At 42.6% G+C, this 16,648-nt stretch overlaps 1 protein-coding gene across 1 annotated transcript in view; it reads right to left on the minus strand.

The window, feature by feature from the left end:
• The window catches only part of GPCPD1 (glycerophosphocholine phosphodiesterase 1), a gene marked incomplete in the record, with an annotated part of 99,682 nt that overhangs the window by 42,466 nt on the left and 40,568 nt on the right, over positions 1–16,648 (minus strand). Inside the window, 8 exon segments of the mRNA XM_073628612.1 lie at positions 104–169; positions 2,271–2,329; positions 4,186–4,225; positions 6,844–6,921; positions 8,532–8,624; positions 11,283–11,337; positions 13,545–13,677; positions 16,484–16,646. Of these exon segments, the coding sequence (XP_073484713.1) occupies positions 104–169; positions 2,271–2,329; positions 4,186–4,225; positions 6,844–6,921; positions 8,532–8,624; positions 11,283–11,337; positions 13,545–13,677; positions 16,484–16,646 (687 nt within the window).

Genomic DNA, 16,648 nt, shown 5'->3' on the forward strand with positions numbered 1-16,648 from the left:
ATTACTGAGATGTACTGCAAATGTTTTGTTTTTTTATTTTATTTTAATTTATTTTTATTTGTCATGATGTTCACTTTAAGCTGTCTTTACAGTGTTTACTTACTTTTTCTTGCAAGATCCATTTGATTTCAATATTGAACCCAACATCTTCAGGCACAGATTCCAGCACCTGAAGCAAAATTGACAGTTAGGTTAGCCAGTTGGTGCAAGCAGAAAGGAGCCAATACATCCGGGACTTCTTACAAGCCTTAAGACCCCTTTCACACGGGGGGCGTTTTTCAGGCGCTACAGCGCTAAAAATAGCGCCTGCATAGCGCCTGAAAGAAGCGGCTCCATTTACTCGAGTGTGAAAGCCCGAGGGCTTTCACACTGGAGCGGTGCGCTGGCAGGGCGTCATAAAAAAGTCCTGCCAGGAGCTTCTTTGGAGCGGTGAACTCACCGCTCCTCCACCGCTGCTCCCCATTGAAATTAATGGGGCAGTGCTGTGACACCGCCGGCAAAACCGCCCCGCTAGCGGCCGAATAGCGCTGCTAAAACTACGCTAAAACTGCACTAAAAATAGTGCCGCTTTACCACCGACACCCTAGGCGGCACAGTCTGAAAGGGCTCGAAGTCTGAAAAAAACATTTCTGACTCTTAAAGAACAGTCAGTCATTTTTAGAAAACAAAACTGCAAAAAGGGAATGAAAACTTTCCTGAGCTACCTTCCTAATAGTGCCCTAAATCTTATACAGTAAAACCTTGGTTTGAGAGGGTTTTGCAAGACGAGCAACATTTTTTAATACATTTTGACTTGATATACAAGCGATGTCTTGATATACAAGTAGCGTCATGTCACAACCGAGTATGAAAGAGAAGAGAGGCGCCTCTAAGTGTAGCAATATGGTTACATTAAATGAAGGTGCAACATATTGCTACACTTAGAGGCACCTCTCCTCTTTTATACTCTGGAGCTCCTGCTGGATTTTGCTTCTAATCTCCTTGTGGAGGCTTCCATTTGTGGATGGACATTTTATGGTTACACAACCCATCACATTGCTATAATCTTTTTTATATGGACTATAAACTGAAGGACTTGTGAATAAATGGTTGTGGAATTAATCATTTGAGTTTCCATTATTTCTTATGGGGAAATTTGCTTTGATATACAAGTGCCTTAGATTACAAGCATGTTTCTGGAACAAATTATGTTCGCAATCCAAGGTTTTACTGTAACTGTTAACCAAGTGCATCTATCATGATGCAAACATCTTCAATATTACGCCACCTCAACCACATTCAGTTATTATATCCACTTATCAAGACCGGGCTTTTTCTGGCACTTTTTGTTCACATGTAACAATCTGCTTTTTTTGCTAGAAAATTACTTAGAGCTATAATTTATTTATACACACACATTATATATATATAAATTATATATATATAAATTATATATATATATATATATATACACACATATACACACACACACATATACACACACACATATATACATACATACACATATTTTTTTTTATTTTTTAAAGCCGAGGCCCTAGAGAATAAATTTGTGGTTTTTGCAATTTTTTATGTGACATGGGTTCGGCTCGTGTGTAGGTCATTAGGTCCGACAGAAGTCGGTCGTTTGGCCTCCCCCCCCGTCAGAACACAACAGCTTAGCGGGGGATATCAATGTACTAACATTGGATCGTTAGTACAACAGCTCTGACTGGAACGGTCAGTTTTTTTTCCGTAAAATAAATTTTAAAAAAAGGATTAGTGTGCATCAGGCTTTAGAGAGGTTACATTCTAAGATCTCGCTTTAGAGAGGTTACATTTTACCTCTCCCTGGAGGTTTTGTGATCTCCACTTTTGGAGATCAAGTATGACAAGCCATAGTAAGTCAGTAGATGCTAAAGAAAGTGGTGTACTATTTGTATTTTGGTAGTTTGATTTTTTGTTGTTAATTTTCAATCTCTTATTTATTCAACGTTGTATTTTAATGGCATGGATTGTTTATTAGTATAGTTTTATTTGGTACCAATTGCTGTTATTGGTAATTTATTATGGTCATTGTGTCTTGTTTCATTTATTATTGTGATCTTGTGTTGTCTTTGTTGAATGTAACTGTATCTTAATAATTTTCCTTTGGGGATTAATAAAGTAATCTGAGATTACAGAATAGCATTTTAGCATTTTTCTGCCACAAAAGAAAGCCAAGAACATTGTGTGTTCACAACAGCCCACAAACTGATATATAATAAATGAAGTTTTGGAACACTTTGCTTTACCGTTTGAAGGGAAGGAAAAGGCTGGCTGTCCGATACAGAGCATTCTTCATCTACAGAATCTAAAAACGTTAGACAAATAACAGTGATCATTTATTTGCAGTCAAATGGGGAAAAAAAACACAGATGTTGGGATTTGGATGAGTTTAAAAAAGAGGTGCAAAAAAAAAAAAAAAAAAAAATCAGTCAACAAATGAGTCTCATCAAAGGGTTACTCTACCAAATAATCCTTTTGTGTTACTGACCTGGAACAGAAACTTATGTACAAGTATACAGATGTGCCAACATTACTTTTGTTTTTTACTTGCCGTGTGATTTGCTCCAGCTCAGTAAATTTAGAGAGGCCAGTAAATCACCAGGAAATACTAGACAACAGGCATTTCTAGCAGGAGGTCATCCCATATTTATTCATATCTGCATGTTTCCTTTGATTAATGGATGGTTGCATGGTGCTGTAATGCATGCAGTTTTGTTTTGTTTTTCCACTAGAAGACATTTTTAACCTGACTGCATACTGCCCATCTTATGCAGTTTTGGTCTTAATGGATAAGTTGGGAACATGTTCCACCCGATTTTAAAGGTGGAACATATAACCTGTTCCCAATGCTGCAGCTGCTGTCCGATTCTCTCCCCTCCCCCCCCCCCCAAAAAAAAATGTGCATTATTATTTGTTTTTTTAAACTGAACTTATACTTTAAAATGACTGTACATCACGAAATTTCCTTATAATCTACCAACAGCTTTGAAAGGTCCTGAGTAAATACATACAAGTTGAATGGATTTACAAAGATTTGGTATATTAGATAATGTAGAGATTGTAGCGTCCAATTGTATTTTGCTGGTCAGCTTTAATCAGTTAAGAAAGCGAGGTAAAAGTCCAGAGGTGGGGAGTGCACCATACTGCAAATTTCCATCAGATAAGGAACTTAAAGGATAAGTTTACCTCATTAGAAAAAATAATAGAATGCACATATTTTTGCAGAAAAAAAAACAAACATGCATTTATTATTTTTTCATGCAGGGGCCTGGAAAGCATTGAACCCGTGATCAGGAGTGCAATGTCAGGATTCTACAGACAAGTCCTGTAGATTTCAGATCGTGTGAATAAATTAAGAGTGCGCTCAACAGCACCCCCGCAATTCATTCAGAACTACAAGCCAACTGCTGCGGTGACTGACTGTACTTGTAGTTCAGTCATTCACAGGAAACTGGGAACGAATAATACGGCTGTGCATTGCCACTCTGTTTTTGAATAGTGGGTGCGGGGAGAAGATCTTCTTCCCACTGTCTCACGGAGGGGGAATTCACAGGGAGAAGCAGCAGGAGCTGGAACATGTTACACCCTAAATACAGGATGTTCCACAAGGTAAACTTATCCTTTTAAAAGCTAGGGAGAACTTTATTACAATGCATTGTTCTTTTTTAATAGTTAGCCTTGGTTCACACCAGTTCGGCTTTGAAATCGCGCTACTTTAGCGCGATTTCAAAGACGATCAGTGCGATTTCATGTGCGGCTTGCTGACATCTGTGCAACTTCATTTACAAATCAAAAATCGCATACAAATGGTGCAGGAACCTTTTTCAAAGTCGCTGCGATTTGAGTCACGACAATTTGCCGCAAGTTCTATTGCCGCAAATGGGGTGCGACTTTTCATGTGATTTTGAACTGTCAAATCCCATGACAAGTCGCACTGGTGTGAACCAGGGCTAACTGTGGTCTTGCAGGTCTTGATGTAACAATACTTTGGAGCCATGTAGAGCTGTTGGGAGTGAAGTAGTGTGGTGTGCTGCTTGATGGAGCATATGTATTGGTCATTTATCAATGTAACGAACACAACTGATTATTGATCAAGGTGAAAAGACAAGCAAAAATAAATTTCCCCAAAACACAAGAATTTGCAGGCACATTGTTACATACCATCAAGATACTGTGATTTAAGTGCCGTCACGTGTGCCAGCTGAAAAGAAACAATAAGACAGGAGCACATGCATTGTAAAGATACTATATTATGAAGGCTTCAACTACATATATTTCATTTTATGCCTGTTGCTTTATTTGAAACTAAATTATATTCATGCTATGAGCTATGCTGTTCAACATGTCTAAAATTGCACTGCAGAAACTATTCCTTTACTAAAGCTCCATTCACATCTAGGTGTCCCGGATCACGGGCGGAATCGCCACGATTCTTCCTGCAATCCCCAACCACGGCAATTTGTGTGACGCCCTTGTGATCCCCGTCACTTCCAATGGCACACCAAACGCAGTGCGATTTTGCCGCCATTGTCGCCCGACAAATCGTGGTAAAATTGCGCAAACAGAATCATGGTATGCCTATAGCCCAAAAGAAGTTGCACAACTTCAGCGATCGGAAGTGACAGGGATCGCAAGGGCATCCCGTGATTTGCCGTGATTGGGGATTGCAGGCATAATCGCGGCAATTTCGCCCACGATCCGGAACGCCTATATGTGAACAGAGTTCTAAGGGATAAGCCTCCTGTCATCACTGTATAAACTCTATGGGGCCGATTTAATAAAGACAAATAGACTGTGCACTTTGCAAGAGCAGTTGCTCCAGAGCTTAGTAAATATGGTGAAGCTTCACTTTGCAAAGAATAGTCAATCACATCCCAGAAACAAAAAAAAACAAACAAAAAAAAAAACAAAAAACACAACAACTAGTTTGCTTGCACACGATTGGATGATGAAAAACAGCAGGGCTTCCCTTTATTTACAAAGCTCTGGAGCAGGGATATGCAATTAGCGGACCTCCAGCTGTTGCAAAACTACAAATCCCATCATGCCTCTGTCTCTGGGTGTCATGCTTGTGACTGTCAGAGTCTTGCTATGCCTCATGGGAATTGTAGTTCTGCAACAGCTGGAGGTCTGCTAATTGCATATCCCTGCTCTAGAGCAACTGCACATGCAGAGTGCACAGTCTATTTCCCTTTAGTACACCAACCCCTATCTATCGCTGTGTTCCCACAGCGTCTAGGAAGACTTCTCATCTGCCTGTCAGAACAAAACAGAGTTGGGATAAGCGCTTCTCGGCCATTCACAGGAAGCCTTGTGTTTTTTTTTTTTATCAAGGATTACAAGGCTTCCTCTGGCTAACGTAAAATCCACCGCCTCTCCACCTCAGCCAATCAGAGGAAAATACAAGTCTTCTGTGAATAGGTGAGAAGTGCTCAGTCTGACTCTTTTGTTCTGGTAGCAGACAGGAGTTTTCCAAGATGTTGCAGAACATGCTTCATACAGTTTATACAGCGGCGACAGCAGGCACATCCCTTAGTAAAGAAACAAATTCATCTGGGCCAGCTTGGTGTGCATGAAAACGTGCCGATGTGTGTGTTGGGGGGGGGGTGGCATTGAGAATGCCTCAGTTAACGAGCAGCGCATTTCTTTGTGGGTTGGGATGCGATTTTGCACATGTTTCTCAGCCACAGAGATGTGAACCTAGCCTAAGAGGAAACGGGATGCTGTGTTATATGAAGGATTGGACTCGTAGCACAAACATGAAATTCGGACCTCATGCTGGAATACAATTTTACTGACTGGACCTCATACATTTTAAATTCGATACTCCTGATATAGAAGAACATATTTAAAATTAAATTTTAGTTGCTCAAGTTTAGCTTTCTGTAACATTTAGGGCTCATTCAGACGGGCGATCAAACCTGTTCTCCAATCTGAGCCGCTGTCTGCTGCATGTGAATCCACCTCGGAGCTGTGTGCAGGCAGCCCATAGAAGTGAATGCAGATGCAGACGCAAATCAAAATCTGACATGTCGGCAGGGGCAGATGTACAGGTAAGCAGTAATTACTTAACCACTTGCCTACTGGGCACTTATACCCCTTTCCTGCCCAGGCCAATTTTCATCTTTCAGCTCTGTCGCACTTTGAATGACAATTGCGCGGTCATACAACACTGTACCCATATGAAATTTTTGAAAAAATATGATAAATCACACGAATAGAGATTTCCTTTAATGGTATGTAATCACCACTGGGTTTTTTATTTTTTGCTAAACAAAAAAAGACCAAAAATTTTGAAAAACCAAAACAAAATGTTTGCAAAATATTATAAGAAAATATGAAAACAGGTAACTTTTCTCACGGATGTGCGCCGATGAGGCGGCACTGATACGCGACGCTGACAGGTGGCACCGAGTAGCAGCACTGGTGGGCATTAAGGGGACCGATGTCCCTCTAACAGAAGCTGGTTAACGGCTTTCTTCTTTTTCTCGCGCTGACAGCGTGAGGAAAACAAAAAAGCAGATAGCCGGCTTCTGTTAACTTCTATGATCAGCTGTCATTGATTGACAGCTGATCACATGGTAAAGGGCCCGCTATGATTGGCCCTTTACCCAATCTGTAGCAAGGACTTGGCGATCACAGAGAATGCCGTACATGGACGCCCTCCCAGCATTGTAAGCCTGAGCTGTAGCCGTCTTTCGGCTATAGCGCGGGAACCAAGTGGTTAATTTAACTGGTTAATAGAAGTGTTGGTGTACTCTCTCTTATGGATTAGTCCTTCCCAGTTTTGCTACTAGAAGAACAAAAAAAGTTACTTACATTTAGGAGTTGAAGTTGATCGTAGGTGAGCTCCTTCACAGGGATCTCAAACAGCTCCAGAGATGTAGCATTAGCTTTCTGCAAGAAACAGGTTTCATTAAAAGCTAATCTGAGATAAAAGTAAAAGCTTCCGTTTGTGCAATTCAGTAGCATTGTTTAACTACAGATTTACATCAAGGTCAGTACAATGCTAAGGATGAGCCAAATTTAAAGAGAATCTTCAGCCAATAAAATGCATTTCCTCCTCTCCATCCATTCCCTACTTATCTACACAAAATATCCATCCTTTTTTTTTGTTTAGGTTACTTACTTTTCTTTAATATATAGTTTTTGAACTGCCGCCCGCCAACCCCCCCTCCCATCCTCCCTCGCCTAGGAGAATGATGTCAGTGTTTCCTGTGCCTCCTGGGATGTGTGACGTGTATATCCCAGGAGGCACCAGGAGCACTACAGTCATTTCATTCACTAGAGGAGGGGGGCAGGCCTAGCAGATGAGGCTGCATCGGAGCCCAGAAGAGCCAGCAACCTCCCGATGATTTCAAGAGGGTCTGAACCCGGAAGAGCCAGCAACCTCCCGATGATTTCAGGAGGGTCTGAACCCGGAAGAGCCAGCAACCTCCCGATGATTTCAGGAGGGTCTGAACCCGGAAGAGCCAGCAACCTCCCGATGATTTCAGGAGGGTCTGAACCCGGAAGAGCCAGCAACCTCCCGATGATTTCAGGAGGGTCTGAACCCGGAAGAGCCAGCAACCTCCCTATGATTTCAGGAGGGTCTGAACCCGGAAGAGCCAGCAACCTCCCGATGATTTCAGGAGGGTCTGAACCCGGAAGAGCCAGCAACCTCCCGATGATTTCAGGAGGGTCTGAACCCAGAGGAGCCAGCAACCTCCCGATGATTTCAGGAGGGTCTGAACCCGGAAGAGCCAGCAACCTCCCGATGATTTCAGGAGGGTCTGAACCCAGAAGAGCCAGCAACCTCCCGATGATTTCAGGAGGGTCTGAACCCGGAAGAGCCAGCAACCTCCCGATGATTTCAGGAGGGTCTGAACCCAGAAGAGCCAGCAACCTCCCGATGATTTCAGGAGGGTCTGAACCCAGAAGAGCCAGCAACCTCCCGATGATTTCAGGAGGGTCTGAACCCGGAAGAGCCAGCAACCTCCCGATGATTTCAGGAGGGTCTGAACCCGGAAGAGCCAGCAACCTCCCGATGATTTCAGGAGGGTCTGAACCCAGAAGAGCCAGCAACCTCCCGATGATTTCAGGAGGGTCTGAACCCAGAAGAGACAGCAACCTCCCGATGATTTCAGGAGGGTCTGAACCCAGAAGAGCCAGCAACCTCCCGATGATTTCAGGAGGGTCTGAACCCGGAAGAGCCAGCAACCTCCCGATGATTTCAGGAGGGTCTGAACCCGGAAGAGCTAACAACCTTCCGATGTTGTCACAGGAGAACATAACGGTGTGGGACCCGAGCAGCAACTGCAGAAAAGAGGATCTCAGCAGGAGAACTCTGGATGGGTATGTGAACTGTGCACCACACAGCATCAGGTAAGGGGGGGGGGGGAGAGGAGTTCCTCTTTAAAGCAACAAGGAAAAACAAAAAGCTAAGTAATTGGAAGATAAAAAGTCCCCAGTGAGAAGAATGTAAAGCGCACCCCCCAAAGAGAACCGTTATTAAAGATGATCATTACCTTTTTCATAGATATACAGCATGTGAGGTCATGGTATATCACTGGGACGTGGTCTTTGGACAGATGAACATCAAACTCAACAAAGGCTGCTCCCTAAAAAAGGAAAAAAATACTTAGGCGCATTCATTAAAAATGTATTTTAACTAATAAATTCACACGTTGATGATCATATTTTTATATACAGTATCTGAATACATAATCATGAGAATATATTACGCCAAATAATCAACTTTCTTTTGCTAATTTTGCAGCTTGCGGCGATTGTAGCCAGATTATCTTACCAACTGCCAAGCCGCAGCTAACAAAGCCAGCAAAATACTCTCATGTATAAAAAAGGGCATACATTCCAGAGATAAAATCAAGAAGACTACTCCTTTAGGCCTGTTTCACACAGGCTTCAGCTTGTATAACAGCAGTGTGAACAGCAAGCTTTGACAAAGAATTTGCAGAGCTTTCAGCAAGCATTGTTGAAACTTTTATCAAAATATAATTCAGCTCAAATATGAAAATGTTGAACATGTATCCTAATGGGAGTGTTGCTTGTCACTTTAAGCAGGCTGTTAGCAGGCTTTCAACAAGCTTCAAGAAATGCTGAAGCCTGCTAGCAGCTGGTTTAAAGTGGCTATCAGCACTCCCGTTAGGATCTGTGTTCAACATTTACAAACTGAAGCTGAATGATACTTTAAAAGCTTCAAATCTTGCTGTTCACACTGCTCTTATACAAGTTAAAGCCCGTTTGAAGCAGGCCTTACAAACGCTGGCTCACCCCCATCTCTTACTATGCAGTTCAGTTTTGGTCATCAATCATCGTAAGAGACATTGGTGAATAAAGCTTCATCATAGATTACATTTATTCACTTTGGAGGAGAGGCACTTAAAGAGGGGCTATGATTACAATGTACAAATAATAAAAGGTGATTTACTGGAGAGAAAGCTGTATCTGAGGACCTGCAGTGCAAGGATCTCCCTGCTTATGGTTTATTAATTCTGTGGATCTATGCTTTCTACACCTTTCCTACTGCTTCTTGAATACTCCACCAGCCATCAAGAGGATGGCTCTTACATCAGGAAGCAAAATCCTACCTCTATATAGATGGTTAGTTCCACAGAAAAAAAAAAACAGTGCAGAACAAGGCATAGGTCAGCAATGGGGGAAAACAGGCAAAATGGGTGACTATCCCTTTGTTCTCAGCTGCCCTTGTTCAGTGCAGCTACATACAGTTCTCTGTAATCCACCTAAAGGCTTGTTCACAGCATCATCCTGCGGCAATGTATGCATGTCAAAGCATAGATCACTAGTACACCATGGAGCATCAAAAGAACGCCCAAGAATTTACTGAAGCGATTGCAGCAGTAAATTGTGACATTGCAGGGGCCAAGCAGAACCCCTAATCAGGCATGTGATGCACAAAGCATTTTACGCTCGTTGATGTGATGCAGTGCCATTCACTCAGAATGGCACCCTTGCAAAGAACAGAGAGAAACACACCGCTCCAGGCAAACTCAGCTGCAGGATGGATCACAGGTGCAGACCTCGGCTCACCACCGTGGAAGACGAACAAGACAAGGAATTGATCGCACACTGGAACTCCAAATTATCTCGATGTCATCTTTAGAGGGATTGGCAGAGAGGGGTGGAGGACACTGAATGGTTGGCAAGGTGGATGAGTCTTGCAGCGCCATTCATTATGGACTGAAGGGGGGATAGTCTATGTAAAGGTAATCCAATGAGGAGTGAGTTGCAGTAGTCGAGGCGAGAGATAACCAGGGAGTGAATTAGAAGCTTGGTGGTGTCATTGGTTAAAAAGTGGCGTATTCTAGCGATGTTGCGGAGGCTAAGGCGGCATGATTTGGACAGGGATTGAATGTGGGCCTGAAAGGACAGTTCAGAGTCTAAGGTTACCCCTAGCACCCTGGCATGTGGGGACGGACTGATAGATGTGCCATTGATCTTGACAAAGAAGTCGGGAAGGGGCAAGTGGGGGAGGAAATATCATGAGCTCGGTTTTAGATAGATTCAGTTTGAGGAAGTGGTGTGACATCCAGGCCGATATGTCGGTTGGTAAAAAAGTAGGAATATAACTGAACAAAAATGCTGAAACTATGGTTAATTATTTCATAAATTAGTAAGTTGGTCCTGCATGCCAAAAAGATAATTAGGATTGTAAAATTAGTGAAATGGAGCTCTAAGAATACTTTCTGAAATGAATGATGATGATCTCACCTATCTGGCAATAACAGCAGGCAGCTATAGCACTGCCAATAAATAAGAGAAAAAAGATGAGGCATCAAAAGCAAAAGAACTCCATTAATGAGGCTAAGCTAACTCCAGAAATAATCAAAGCAGAGTAAGTAGGTTGATGGAGGGGGAGAGAGAGATGTGGCCTCTTCAGTCTTCTGCTGTGCTTTTACTGTCCTGTCAGCAGTCAAGTCTTTAACTGTAAGGCCTCATGCACACTGGACGTTTTTACAGCTGCTGTTTTTGGCTTCAGATGTTTTTTTCTACAGTCAAACTCTCCAGCATGTTATCTTATGTGTCCAAGTACACATAGGCTGTTATCAACTGTTTTTGGCTGGGGCGTTTTTTGGCTGGAAAAAAAACCCCCAAAACTAGTGGGTTCTGAGAGGTGTTTTCCAGCAGTGAAAACGCTCTAACGTCAAAAAACGCCTAAGAAAGAGGTCCGATTTAGTATGATCAAGTGCAATACTGGGTAAGACAAAATATTCTAGAACATGCACCCAAAAACTTACATGATTGGCGGCACTCTTTAATGATGCTATTGTGTTTTCTCGAACTTTGGCCAATCTGGAAAAAAAAAAAACAAAAAAAAAAAAAACAGTAAATAACCGCATTTATATATCCTTGTTCTATTACTCACCATAAACATAACATTACAATCGTTGATAATCCTTTAAAAAGAAGACAGATGGTTTGAACGGCACTAAATGGTTTGAAGAATAAACAATTTTATTGTAAAGGAACAATCTGTGTGAAGAATCCAGGAGAAGTTCACCAAAAGGATTGTTTTCTTTGTTGTATTGAATAATTGTCTTGAAGTGGAAGATTATTTGAATCGACTAGGAACAACCCATCGTTTACAGCAGGGGTGGCCAACCTTTTGAAGAACCCTCGCCACTTAAGCGATTTGGTAACCGGTCGCGGGCCACAAAAAGCGGGAGCAGGCGGATGGCAGGTCTGTGTCCTCTCTGCATATGCAGAATGGACACAGCTCGCTCTACTTAAAGCGGAGTTCCACCCTAAAGTGGAACTTCTGCTCATCGGATCCCCCCCCCCCTCCGGTGCCACAACTGGCACCTTTCAGGGGGGAGGGGGGTGCAGATACCTGTCTAATATAGGTAGGTATCTGCACCCACTTCCGGGCATAGATAGCCGCAGAATAGCCGAAGGCTGCTTTCACACTGATGCTCTGGGATGGCAGGTTGGGAACCAACGATCTGGGCTTTCTGATCCCCCATACCAGAGCAGGAGGTTGCAGGCCACATCAGAGGGCTCTGCGGGCCGGCGGTTGGGCACCCCTGGTTTACAGTATAGTTCTATGAATGGTGTATGTATGCAAGTTCTAGACACAGATTGGAGCATAGAGAATGGAGGTGCAGAACATTCTACAGTTAGCAAGCAGATACATTTGGTAAAGCTGTGCAGCCCATTTAAAATGTAACACCCTATGAAGACACAATTTAGGAAGAAGCTATGACATGCCAAATTATTGAGCACCCCTAGTGTCTTTGGAGACTCAAGAAAGAACTTAATTAAAAAAAAAAGGTTTTGTATGGATTTACCCTTATTTGCACCTGGTGGTTCTGTCAGTAAAACTTATTGTTCTTGGGTGACAACACTCACTTATGTACCTTTGCAGCAGTGTTGTCTGCTTAAAGTGGTTGTAAAGTCACTCTGTGTAATTACTACAATAATCCCCTCTGTTATGTGCAGCTATGTTGCACAGCGTCTGTTTTATAAAAATTATGTAGTGCAATACCCTTTTTCAAAGGGTGCGGTCACGTGACCCTACAGCTTTGCTCTGCCAGGTATGGAGCTGCATAATTTTTATAAAACAAAGACGCTGTTTAACATCGCTGCACATAACAGAGGGGATTCTAGTAATTTCACAGTGTTATTTTACACAGAATAGCAGCAGGAAAGGGGGGGGGGGTTTTGAATATCGTCACTGACTCAACAGCTGACAAGGGGAGAGGGAGTGACTGTGGGCTGATGGAGGCACGTAAACTGACCACAGTATTATGGATTAGCAGCCATGATTACTGTGGTCAGCACACACAGGAGTTTGTCTCCCATGGTTGAGACACAGGGTCTTTTATGCTATTATTAGTGTAGGACCCACTGATAATGGGGTACTTTGATGTAGTAAGTGGGCTTAGCACTAAATGACCATACAGTGTGACCAAATCCCCATATATGTTCAGGTGTTTTAAGTAGCCTTGCATGATCTAAATGTAATTTTTGTATGTGTGCGCTGTAACCTATTTTGTTCTGTTTGATGGTCTTATAGCAGCACCATCTTGAACGCATTTTTAGGGTGTGCCACGCAAGTATGTTGGTTGCACACACAGGGGGACACGGGAACAGGTAGGATCAACCAGGTATTTACAGCATAGAGAAGGCCAAATGACTGCTTTAAAAAAGAAACAGGATTTTTTTTTTTTTTTTTAGGGTTACAACCGTTTTAACTGTTTTAGGACACCCCTTGCCCCCTCTTTTCCAATCCCCATAACATAGGTGGAGATGTTCTGTAGTCTAGAGGTGAACTGGGCGGGGCTAATAAGACTGCTTGAGATAACACTACAGAGTGTACACGACAGCAATGGATTCCTTGCAGGATCAAACAAATGATTTTGCACTTTGCAATTTTATATTTAATATACCAAAAGGGAGCAAAAATAAGAGAAGTTCATGGTTAGGTTTTACATACACTTTAAGTAACAATGACTATTTGCTTCAATCTATATGTCAGGTATAAACACTACGCAGCTTACTTTGCAGTAGTGGTGGAGTTGCCGGCTCCTCTGTGTCCGACATCAAGTGGAGTCCTTGGCTTCCAGTACTTGCAGAAAGAGTTTCTCATTTCACAGGAATAACCTTGTATTGGCTTTATAAGAATGAAGTCCACTGCAATTAGAAATGGTATAATCAATGCAAATAATAATAATGATGGCTGAATCAGCGCTATCTGTGTAATCTTTATATATGCACATCGGTACCGCTCATGAGATCCTCTCATATGTATTCCTACTGCAATTAAGCTATTGAATGTAGCTAGCCTGAAAAGGGGGCACGTTCCGAAATGCATTGTTATGAAGACGGCCTATTCACAGCTCTGGCTTGCATTCCAGCCTGCAAATCCCTGGCGTTTCCAGTTGTGTTCCAGGCTGTGGTTTTTGCAATGGTCACCATAAGAGACTTCCAGTTCCAGCAGTCCATGATTTCCCAACAGAGCACCGGCATTCAGAGCATTCATTTTACATTGTCAGTGCTATACAACGCTGAGGGTTGTGGTTTCTTCCCTTCCCTATTGCCCATCATTGGGAACCAGTGTGCGTCGTCATCCACACCAGCTTTTTGTCATGGAACTGGGGCATATGTAAACCTATATGCTTGATATGTCAAACATGTTTTTGATATATAGCCACTGTGTTTTTTTATGAGGCATCAATTCATCAATAAATGGACTATTCTTAGTTTTATGCAAAAGACTCTGGTTGGCCTGCATTGTTCACTACTTACAGTATCTCACAAAAGTGAGTACACCCCTCACATTTTTGTAAATATTTTATTCTATCTTTTCATGTGACAACACAGAAGAAATGACACTTTGCTACAATGTAAAGTAGTGAGTGTACAGCTTGTATAACAGTGTAAATTTGCTGTCCCCTCAAAATAACTCAACACACAGCCATTAATGTCTAAACCGCTGGCAACAAAAGTGAGTACACCCCTAAGTAATAATGTCCAAATTGGGCCCAATTAGCCATTTTCCCTCCCCGATGTCATGTGACTCGCTAGCGTTACAAGGTCTCAGGTGTGAATGGGGAGCAGGTGTGGTAAATTTGGCGTTATCGCTCTCACTCTCTCATACTGGTCACTTGAAGTTCAACATGGCATCTCATGGCAAAGAACTCTGGGGATCTGAAAGAATTGTTGTTCTACATAAAGATGGCCTAGGCTATAAGAAGATTGCCAAGACACTGAAACTGAGCTGCAGCACAGTGGCCAAGACCACACAGCGGTTTAACAGGACAGGTTCCACTCAGAACAGGTCTCGCCATGGTCAACCAAAGAAATTGAGTGCACGTGTTCAGCACACTGCATAAAATTGGTCTGCATGGCTGTTGTCCCAGAAGGAAGCCTCTTCTAAAGATTATGCACAAGAAAGCCCGCAAACAGTTTGCTGAAGACAAGCAGACTAAGGACATGGATTACTGGAACCATGTCTTGTGGTCTGATGAGATCAAGATAAACTGATTTGGTTCAGATGGTGTCAAGCGTGTGTGGCGGCAACCAGGTGAGGAGTACAAAGACAAGTGTGTCTTGCCTACAGTCAAGCATGGTGGTGAGAGTGTCATGGTCTGGGGCTGCATGAGTGCTGCCGGCACTGGGGAGCTACAGTTCATTGAGGGAACCATAAATGCCAACATGTACTGTGACATAATGAAGCAGAGCATGATCCCCTCCCTTCAGAGACTGGGCTGCAGGGCAGTATTGTGACTTGATAGCGACCCCAAACACACCTCTAAGACGACCAGTGCCTTTCTAAAGGAGCCGAGGGTAAAGGTGATGGACTGGCCAAGCATGTCTCCAGACCTAAATCCTATTGAACATCCTCAAACAGAAGGTGGAGGAGCACAAGGGCTCCAACAGCCACATGCTCTGTGATGTCATCATGGAGGAGTGGATAAGGACTCCAGTGGCAACCTGTGAAGCTCTGGTGACCTCCATGCCCAAGAGGGTTAAGGTAGTGGTGGAAAATAATGGTGGCCACACAAAATATTGACACTTTGGGCCCAATTTGGACATTTTCACTTAGGGGTGTACTCACTTTTGTTGCCAGCGGTTTAGACATTAATGGCTGTGTGTTGCGTTATTTGAGGGGACAGAAAATTTACACTGTTATACAAGCTGTACACTCACTACTTTACATTGTAGCAAAGTGTCATTTCTTCAGTGTTGTCACATAAAAAGATATAATTAAATATTTACAAAAATGTGAGGGGTTGTCTACTCACTTTTGTGAGATACTGAACCTTCAATAGCTTCAATATTTCAGCAGTATACATAAGAGAGGATCTCTGAGGGCTTTCTTTGGTGAATTTGGTTTATAAACTCCACGCAGAGTGTTTTGACTAAAATTAATCAGGGATCCCAGCTCTCCAAGGCACTAACCACTAAACCACTGATGCCCAAATTATGGCACAGAAGCAAGAAACAAATGTTATAGTAAAATTACAATAACACAACAGTTGTTCACCCTAAAAATACCATGCCCACGACACCATTCTGAGAAAATATTTCCATAAAGGCTACAATCAGGATGATCTAACCAGCCTATTTTAAATATTTGTATGTGGCTAGTTTGTGGATTTACATCTCTAAGCAACTCAGCACAAAGTTCCAGGGAACATCGCTGACAACAACTCCCTGTCTGAACTGGATGGCATATTATGCAACGGGTGTTGTTCCTTTCAGAATAGCAATTGTGTCAGAGACTGAAAAAGTGAGTGGGCTTGGCGTTTCGTTTGCTGGTTACAACGTAGGCTGTGGTGTGAAATTGCAGATTTTCTTTTCCCACGGAAAAGATGCCCAGAAAATGTGAAAAAAAAAAAAAAAACAAAAAAAAAAAAAAAACTGGAAGTGTGTGTCAACAACCGGACACCCACCCTGGGAAAAAAAAAAGAAAAAGAAAAAAAAAAGCAGATACCTCGAACTTTTCCAAGAGCCTGCCTGCCGTTCCTGCTCATGATTGGGATTGTGAGGACACCATTGCTTTTTCCTGTTTCAATGATAGAAGAGGACAGCAGACAAGCAGTGCCCACGTGACCCGGGAGTGTGTCACCTTGTACCACAGCTTCACTCAAGTCTTCCT

This window comes from Aquarana catesbeiana, linkage group LG04 (assembly GCF_042186555.1).
Source record: "Aquarana catesbeiana isolate 2022-GZ linkage group LG04, ASM4218655v1, whole genome shotgun sequence".
Taxonomy (NCBI): Eukaryota; Metazoa; Chordata; class Amphibia; order Anura; family Ranidae; genus Aquarana; species Aquarana catesbeiana.